We start from the raw sequence: 9,188 nt of genomic DNA, 5'->3' as shown, positions 1-9,188 counted from the left end.
AAGACAGCCACCAATGCTGCATTTTGGGCACCGTGTGCATTGAGCCTTATCCTCACCTTATCTTCCTCCCTCTCGAGTCCTCAATCCCCTTCCGCCTCACATCCACCTCCTCCCCACCCGCGTGTGTTGCCCTTTGGAAGATTGTGGATGGAGACTTCTCTTTTTTTATATGTAACTTTTCTTTATTATTCATTATTTTATGCACGAACCTCTTGTGCTATTTCCTTGTCCTTTGACATTATTTCATCCACCAAACCGATGTGACATGTCCCCTACCATTGAGAACACATAAATGTGGATTCTCGAAAGGTGGCACATCCCCTACCATTGAGAACACATGGATCTCTCATTGATGTAACGAGTAGGTTGTCCTTACGACATTATTTCATGCACTTTTGACATAGTCTCATGCACCTAACCCTGTTGTTAATTCCCTTACCCTTCAGAATCATTGATGAATTCCAGGAGAACATCCAAAGAAACATCCTCTCTTTTGCTGGGTGTTTGTGGGAGTGAAACACAATTTCTCTTGCCCTTTCTCCCTTAGCTTCCGTAGTGCCACAAAATGGCAATGGCAAGTTCTTCTACCTGCAAGCGTAAATCAGCCCAGCCTACTGGCACGCATGCGGTGTTCATTAACCATCGTGGCCTGCGGATCAAGCGTGGATTTGCCAATCATCTCTACATGAGTCTCAAGCAACGTGGGATCACCGCATTTTTTGACGCCGTGGTGCTTCCCAAGGGAGTTAACGTTCGTCCTCAAATGCTGGAAGCCGCTCGTGCAGCAACTGTTTTTGTGGCCATATTGACTGAAGATTATACTGCTGCTCATTGGTGTCTGGACGAGCTTGTGGAAGCCGTGGGAAGATGCACGTCCTCCAACGACCAGGTGATTATCCCGGTGTTTTTTGACGTGAAACCCGAAGATCTGCGCAGTGTCTCAGCAAAAGACCTGCAGAACGAAAATGGACCTCTTGCAATGGCGTTCAAGGCTCACGTAGATATTGATTGCAAAGGCAAGCACAGCCAAGATAGCATCGATCGGTGGAAACAAGGCTTGAGCTACGTCTCTTGGCTAGAAGGCTTCCGGCTCGAGACCTACAATGGGTAACAACTAATTCGTCGACTCTCATCCTATAATTATATGGTGGTCATTTCAAGTTTTCGTTTTGATCCATCAAACGCAACGCCAGATACAATCGAACTCATCGACTTGCTGGGTGTCAGAATTCGATAATAATATCCTGCTCATGTGCAGTTTCGAGGGCAACTTGCTGGAAGAGCTCGTAGCAACGATAGTACAAGAGATAGACGCCAGGTCCTGGACGTGGAACGATGTCGTGCCCCACCCAGTTGGTCTGGAAAGAAGGGTCCAACGAGTGGTCCGGCTGTTGTGTCTGGACGAAAAGAGAACTGTAAAGTTTGTTCTAATGTATGGTATGAGCGGCGTTGGCAAGACCGTCATTGCTCGAGCTGTTCACCAGACCCTTGCCAAGGAGTTTGATGGAGTAAGCTTTGTGAAAGATTGCGGGGACAAGGAATTGAGCCACATACAGCGTTCTTTGCGGCACGATTTGTTGCTGGACAAAGATCAAGACCCGAGGGACGACATTGAAAGAGGAAGAGCGCTCTTGCGAGTTCGCTTGAGGGAGAAGAAGGTTTTGATTGTATTGGATGACGTAAAGGAGTTCACAGACATCACACAAACTATAGATCCAAAAGCCCTTTGTTTAGGTAGCCGCATCTTGGTCACAGCAAGGGATCGAGCAGTGTGTCCTCATGAGAAATACGTCTGTGATGCGTTCAAATGCGATTCGTATCATGTTGAACGGATGGATCCCCATGAGTCCCACCGGCTCTTTTGTCTACATGCTTTCGAAAACTCTGATCCACTAACCGATTTTGAGGAGCATGGTCTCGTGGCAGCGGTTGTTGAAGAGTGCGATGGGCTCCCTCTTTCCCTGGTCGTGCTCGGAACTCACTTAGGTCATGTTACTTGTCCTGCGGAGAAGGGTGGCAAGCAAACGCAGTTAAAAATCTGGCAAGAGACAATCCAGAAGCTAAGGGATAGTGAATACACAGAAGGAAAGATAGCAGGCAGACTCAAGATTAGTTATGATGCCCTGGAAGAAAATGAGAAAGAGATGTTTCTGGATGTGGCTTGCTTGATGATTGGAGAAGAACTGAGTTGTGCGCAATATTTCTGGGAAAGTTTGAAAATTTACCCTTCAAGTGGTATGAAGAAGTTGATGCGACGTTGTCTAGTAGAGGTTGACGAAGGTTGCGGGACAATGACAATGCATAATCAGCTGAGAGATTTGGGCAGGGCAATTGTGAGGAGGGAATTCAAAGAGAGAGGCGAATGGAGTCGGATTTGGGCTGATGACGACTTGAAAAACTTAGCTACAAGTGGAAAGGTATGTAAGTAGTATAATGGAGTTCTTCTCTTGCCATTCTTTCAGCACCTCTAGACTGCTGCTTACGAGTAACGTGCTTTCTACAGATTGCGACTTACCTGTTGCTAGCACTACGTTAATGTGTGATGAGGGTATATTGTGATGAAATGTGGTTTTTTTGGCCGGTTGGTAATGGTTGCAGAGCCTTGCGAAAGTACGTGGGATTTCCACTTCCTTGCCTAAGCTGGATGCAGATCTCCTTTCTCGTATGGAGTCCTTACAACTGCTCTTCTTGAAGGGAACGCTCTTAGAGGGGAATCCTAACGGACTAACCGAGCTGCAAATTAGGTGGCTGAAATGGTCAGGCTTCCCCTCCAATCCTCTACCTAAACTGCAATTTCTTACGGTGCTGCAAATTCGCAACAGCAAATATAAGTTTTGCAGCACAAGTGCAACAACTGGTCTAACAAGTCGTAGCGTTCCAGTAGCCATCCAGCAATCAGGCCGGAAGCGAAAGCGGGGTGTTTTGACGTGGTTCTCGGAAGCGTGGGAATTTTTCACAGATTTGGGCTGGCTCCAACGTGACTTTATGCTAGTGAAGCCGCTTCCAAGGAGCTTGGGTTGTGCCACTCTGTTGAAGCACTTGACGTGTCCTGCGTTGGGCGGCTTACCACCATCTTTTGGAAATCTTCGAGCACTAGAGCATTTGCATCTCACCGATTGCAGTAGCCTCTCGCGACTGCCCTCAAGCTTTGGGAACCTGCAAGCCCTCGTTTACTTGCGAATGGATAATTGCACGCGCCTCTCTCAATTGCCCTCAACGTTTGGGGATTTGCAAGCCCTTAAAAGCTTGCATATGGGTAATTGCAAACGCCTCTCGGAGCTCCCGTTAACCTTTGGGAATCTGCAAGCCCTTATGTGCTTGCGTATGGACAATTGCACTAGCCTCTCCCAGCTGCCGTCAACCTTTGGGAATCTTCAAGCCCTTTGGGACTTGCAAATGGGTACCTGCACGCGTCTCTCCGTGTTGCCATCAACCTTTGGGAATTTGCAAGCCCTTCAGAGCCTGATTATGGATAATTGCACAAGCCTCTCGCATTTACCGTCAGCCTTCACGAATCTACAAGCCCTTGAGATATTGTGTATGGATAATTGCGCAAGCCTCTCGGAACTCCCATCGAACTTTGCGAACCTACAAGCCCTTGCATACTTGTCTATGGATAATTGCACAAGCCTCTCGCAACTTCTGTCGACCTTTGGTAATCTACAAGCCCTTCGGCGCTTGTCTATGGCTAATTGCACAAGTCTCTTGCCACTTCCATCAACCTTTGGGAATTTGAAAGCCCTCCAACGTTTCCGTCTAGATAATTGGACAAGCCTCTCACAGCTGCCGTCAACGTTTGGGAATCTACAAGCCCTTGAGCACTTGCATATGGATAATTGCACAAGCCTCTCGGAGTTGCCCTTGACCTTTGGGAATTTGCAAGCCCTTGCTCACTTGGAAATGGATTATTGCCTAGGTCTCTTGCAACTACCCGCAACCTTCACAAATCTACAAGCCCTTCAGGACTTGCATATGGATAATTGCATTGGTATCTCACAATTGCCTACAAACTTTGGAAATCTCCAAGGCCTTCAACGCTTATATATGAGTAATTGCACAAGCCTCATGCAACTACCATCAACCTTTGGGAATCTCCAAGCTCTTCAGCACTTATACATGAGTAATTGCACAAGCCTCACACAACTCCCATCAACTTTTGGGAATCTGCAAGCCCTTAAGTACTTGCATATGGATAATTGCACAAGTCTTATCGAACTCCCGTCAACCTTTGGGAATTTGCAAGCCCTTCAAGAGTTGAGGATGGATGGTTGTATAGGCCTCTCGAAACTTCCATCGACCTTTGGAAATCTGCATGTGCTTGGGATTTTAAAATACGGATAGTTCACCTGGCCTCTCCAAGTTTTTGCATCTCGTCAAGATGAATGTACATCGCAAAGGTAGGGACTAAAATAAATACTATTGCCTTCTAGTATTGTGCATAATAGGGAGATGCCGCAAGAGTCAAATTTGTTTAAAAAAGACAGAAAGATTAACCATTTTTCTACTTGGGTTGGAAATTAGTCACTAGAATGTGGTACTTTTTTAGACACCTACTTTGACATAACAGCTAAAGAATTTGATTTTTTTCCAAGTTTGCAAATGTCGATACTCTACTATCTTTTTAAGAAATACACCTTTTTTTAGTATTTAAAAAGTTCTAAGTGCTGAGAACTTAGCAAATAAATGAAATGATTAGATCCATGTGTAGTAGCATTTCTATTATAATTTTGTTTCTGTATTGCATCCTAGACTTTCTACAAAGAAATCATGAGTACATTAACATGCAAATTAATAAAACATAGTATGCAACCTAATGGATAGACCATATATGCATATTGTGGTTTAAAAAGTTGTATGTTTCATTTTATGGCTTGTATCCTAAACATCAAAATTAATCAAACATAGTATGCAACCAAATGGATAGATCCCATATGCATTTTGTGATTTAGAAATTTTATATCTTTGATTTGTGGCTTGTATCCTAGACTTTCTATAAACCAATCTTGAGTACAACATTAAATTAATAAAAGATAGTATGCAACCTAATGGATGGATACCATATGAATGCTATGATTCAAAAATTATAGAAATTTCATTTTGTAATGACACCTAATCTTTACTAGTAGTCAAGTGGTAGCTTGATGACATTTACTTTATTTTTCATTTTCAAAGATACTATAAGAGATTCAGGAGGGATTCAAAGGATCAATGGAATGGATCATTATGTAAATACCATGTAAATCAATTGTAAATACCTTGGTATTGGGTGAGAATTGATTTGAAACATGAGGTGAAATTATAGATACTAGGGAGGATGAGTCATATACATGTCCATGTGCACTCAATAAATAAGAGAGACCACACGTGAAGTAAATTAGAATTTAAGAAGATTGGGAGGATAATTATGACAGATGAAAAATAACATTTTCCATGAATACTTGAGAATATATACCAAGAAGCTACAAGAAACTATTCCTCCAAGGAAATCATGAAAGAGGAGCACATATATGCTATAAAATGCACAATAAATAACAGTGATGGGGAGAAACAGATTTGCCAAGTATCCAAAAACTACTTGAGGGGTCCCAAAAGAGGGACTTGTGATCAAACTAGGTCTAATGTGGTTGCAATTTATTTAGCTAAAATATTTCATATAAATGGGTGGCACTCTAGCTCCACTTTAATCTGAGCACTACATATTAAGGGGGTTTAAAATTTCTAAAGGAGGGAACGAGGGAGGAAAATGTGATCAAAATATGTGTTATGACATATGACTAACTGGATGTACACTCTTAAGGTATCTTGTAACTTAAGGCTCTCTTCACTCCCTGGATTGTGTATTTGGGGCCTAGGTGGTTGAATACGTTTCATTAGAAAAATGATAATCAAGAGCATCCAATCTATCTCCATTTTGGTGCACAATGTGTATGATGGAGTTCTTGCAAGTGATTGAAAAGTAGTAACCTTAGTATCCCTATAAATTATTACTACTTCATATGCATGTGAGGTGAGACACACAATTCTATGGCTAGAACAATTGTTTTGAGTACCGCTAGTGAAGGCATACTTTGCTAAATTTTCTATTCAAGGTTCCAATTCCCTCGTACGCCTCGAGTTTAACTATCACCACCATCATAGAGAAGGGAGGGAATCTTGATAGCCTTAAATCACTTGTATCTAGTCCAATGATCTACTTGTAACTACTCATATGCAATGATTTTAAACCCATCATTGTACACGGCTTAACAAAGTAGAAGAAAAGTTAGCAATAGCAACTCAGTTAATCTGGATGTTGGCTCTCTTGAGTAGCTATCCACCTATAAGTACCCATAATGGATGACCTAGTTAAGTGTTCGAAATCACTTGTATCTACTGATATGCAATGATTTTGAATCCATTTTTGTACACTGCTTAACAAAGTAAGAAGAAAAGTTAGCCATAGCAACTTAGGTTATTTGGATGTTGGCTCTCTTGAGTAGCTATCCACCTATAAATTCCCATAATGGATGACCTAGTTAAATGTTATTTCTTGGGCTATGACCGCACCCACCTTACCCCCCCATCCCTTGTATGAGTGTGATGTGTGTGAGCCTTTATTTTTAAAGAAAAAGGGGGGGGGGACTACACTTTGAAATATTAGATTGGGGCATATATCCATTGGTTTTGAATGAGTTTTGAATTCTTTTCAATTGAGGATGACCTATTTGGATCTCACATAATTCCTCCATTAGTTTGGAGATCTATCATTACCATATACCTATTCTAAAGGCCTTTAATCTCAATTTGTTATTCCATACATATAACTTGACCTAATATGAAATCTAATTGAAAAGGCATTTATTTTTTCAATTGAGAAACTCAATTGAGTATTTTTTCAAGGGGGAAATTCAATTGATTTCTTAAGTGAAAGGTGGAGATATACCACTAAAATAAATTTCAAAACTAAACTTTTCATACAAATGGAGGTTTTCCACCAAGGACTTCCTCCAATTACTCATGGGGTCTTTCACTAGGCACATGAGATGTTGTAGAATAACTATTGCACATGGGTTTTTAATTCTTACCCTCATAAATAAGAGGTGAGGGGCATCTTCCCCCATAAATTAGAGGAAGTCCTCAATATTCAATCTCTTCCTTACAAACTTTCCTCCCCCTTCCCCCCTTGCTTTGCCACCCATTTTTTACTAGTTAATATATTTTTAAATTCTCTTTAGTTGGGGTCTAGTCAAGTAGCTCAAAATAAGATAGCATTGAGAGGCATAACCTAGAGATGACAAAATGTCAACAAGATGGTCACCCATACCTTATGAGTACATAATGTAAATTTTAGGATGTAAAAAACATGCTTTGTCTCATAATATCTAATGGAGGAGAAGAGAAATCATCTCCATTATGGAGCCAATAATTAATATGCATCAACATTTGTAGCTTTAGCACTCTATTATTTTTGTTATTTGAATGCTGGTAATGCTATGCCTGTCACTTTCTTAATAAATATGCTTTTCTTTGAAAAAATAAAAAATATTAAGAGAGGTTCATGAGGTGGTAATGTGCCCATAATGTGTTAACAACCATGCTCTTGTAGCTGAGCATCAATCAAGTGTTTAATAACACACATGGAGGGGCATTATGTATTAGCACTATCTCCTTAGAGGAAGTATTCAATCAAGTGTTTAATAACACACATGGAGCGGCATTAGTATTCAACATTATGTATTAGCACTCTCCTTAGAGGGAGTATTCAAATGGAGAGTTGAATTTTCCTTTTCTGAATTTCCAATTTTATTTTATTTTTAAAAGGTAAACCAAGCTTCATCTTATTCATCTTTCATGTTCAAACTGAAACTTCCTTTTAATAGCCTAGCCCACCAAAAACTCAGTTGCTTTCTACCTTACATCCAAAAGGGTCCACCTACCAACTAAAAATTCAAGGATACTCTTCACAAATGGGTTCTCTAAGCATTTTGAAAAGATTAGAAGAGTGCTCTCCATCCAACAATTCAAGGTAAAATTTCAAAAGGCCTTTCAAATCTCTCTTACTACTTCACTTGTACTTCCATATGTTCAGAAAGAGAATGACATTGTGATCTTAGTAGATAACCAAGATTTGATAGATGATTGCCTTGTGCAACTCTTGAAACCCTTCCATTTATGTGAAGATGTGAAAGTTTGTGAGGAATTTCGACAATCATCTACCCGTTTGACTTATAAGAGTATCTATGGATCTTCTACTAAGGATTTCAATGTTGAAAACTTTTTGAAGTTGATCTTTCATGAAGTAATAGCAGGCATTGTCACATAGTTCTTGAGTAAATCTTCATAGCTCATACTAGATTGGCTATCAACGTATTGTTCATGTTGGAGTTACAAGTTCTTGAAAACAAGGCTCTTGCACCATGGTTGAACAACAACACATGACGAGTCTTGTGCTACCCTTACAACATTTGAGAACACTCATTGGGATTCTTTCAAGCACTAGCAAGTTCTAAATCCCAAAAGTAGAGGGAACAAGGGCAGCTCCAATGACATCTTTCGTAGAGGTTTTCACAGTGATGGTTGTGGACTGAGTCCAATCGAAGGGCATCATTTCAAGTCTTTTGAAATGAGTTTATCTTTTAGTTTCCAATCATGAGCATTAATGCTTGTACTTGAAAGAGTCAATAGAAAAATGTGATTATCAAGTGCAATCAACAAATGGATATTTATAAAGCATGATTTTAACAAAAATATATTTACACACGACTATTATAAAAGAAATTTTGGGAAAAAATTCATAGACTTGTATAGAAAATGGGTGGCTTTTAATCATGAGATATTCATAAGGAATTTAAAAAATAGGTCTTGAATGTGTGTGATCTATAGGGTTTACATATAGTAACTTCATTGAGTGCTTTACCTATTACAACTTCGTGTTGAAGGTGTGTATGTTTGCAACATATGCTTTCTTTGATTGGAAGATGTCTAACCACAACATCTACTCAAGTTGTTTCAAAGCAAAGCCATCAGAAGTGCAGCAAGTTATGAGAAAATAGAGCATCCTATCCATCCATATTTCATAGCTTTCATCATCCTTTATACCTTGTAAAAGAGGGGTGAGTGGAATTCCTTTCCATTCTTGTAGGGGTGAACTCTTTATAGAGAGTGGAATATTTTTGGGACATTAATATTTCTTTTGAAATCTTTATTTT

At 40.2% G+C, this 9,188-nt stretch overlaps 1 protein-coding gene across 1 annotated transcript; it reads left to right on the top strand.

Moving 5' to 3' along the window:
- Nucleotides 1-571: 571 nt before the first annotated feature.
- Nucleotides 572-4,341, top strand: LOC147888914 (TMV resistance protein N-like). The gene is made up of 3 exons (XM_087392387.1): nt 572-1,107; nt 1,259-2,417; nt 2,599-4,341. The coding sequence occupies exons 1-3, from the start codon at nt 572-574 to the stop codon at nt 4,339-4,341; spliced, it is 3,438 nt and encodes a 1,145-aa protein (XP_087248513.1).
- The last annotated feature ends 4,847 nt before the right edge of the window (nt 4,342-9,188 follow it).

Source organism: Dipteris shenzhenensis, chromosome 21 (genome assembly GCF_047967505.1).
Source record: "Dipteris shenzhenensis isolate YYH24624 ecotype China chromosome 21, Dip_SZ_1.0, whole genome shotgun sequence".
NCBI lineage: Eukaryota > Viridiplantae > Streptophyta > Polypodiopsida > Gleicheniales > Dipteridaceae > Dipteris > Dipteris shenzhenensis.
Note: the sequence above shows the minus strand (reverse complement) of the source record. Positions and strands in the feature narration are given on the sequence as shown.

Bases quoted from the DNA above. Each gene is read 5' to 3' on its own strand.
- LOC147888914 (XM_087392387.1), top strand. From the start codon at position 572: ATGGCAAGTTCTTCTACCTGCAAGCGTAAATCAGCCCAGCCTACTGGC. The intron at 1,108-1,258 runs GTAACAACTAAT...GCTCATGTGCAG, and splicing joins CGGCTCGAGACCTACAATGG to TTTCGAGGGCAACTTGCTGG. The intron at 2,418-2,598 runs GTATGTAAGTAG...TAATGGTTGCAG, and splicing joins ACTTAGCTACAAGTGGAAAG to AGCCTTGCGAAAGTACGTGG.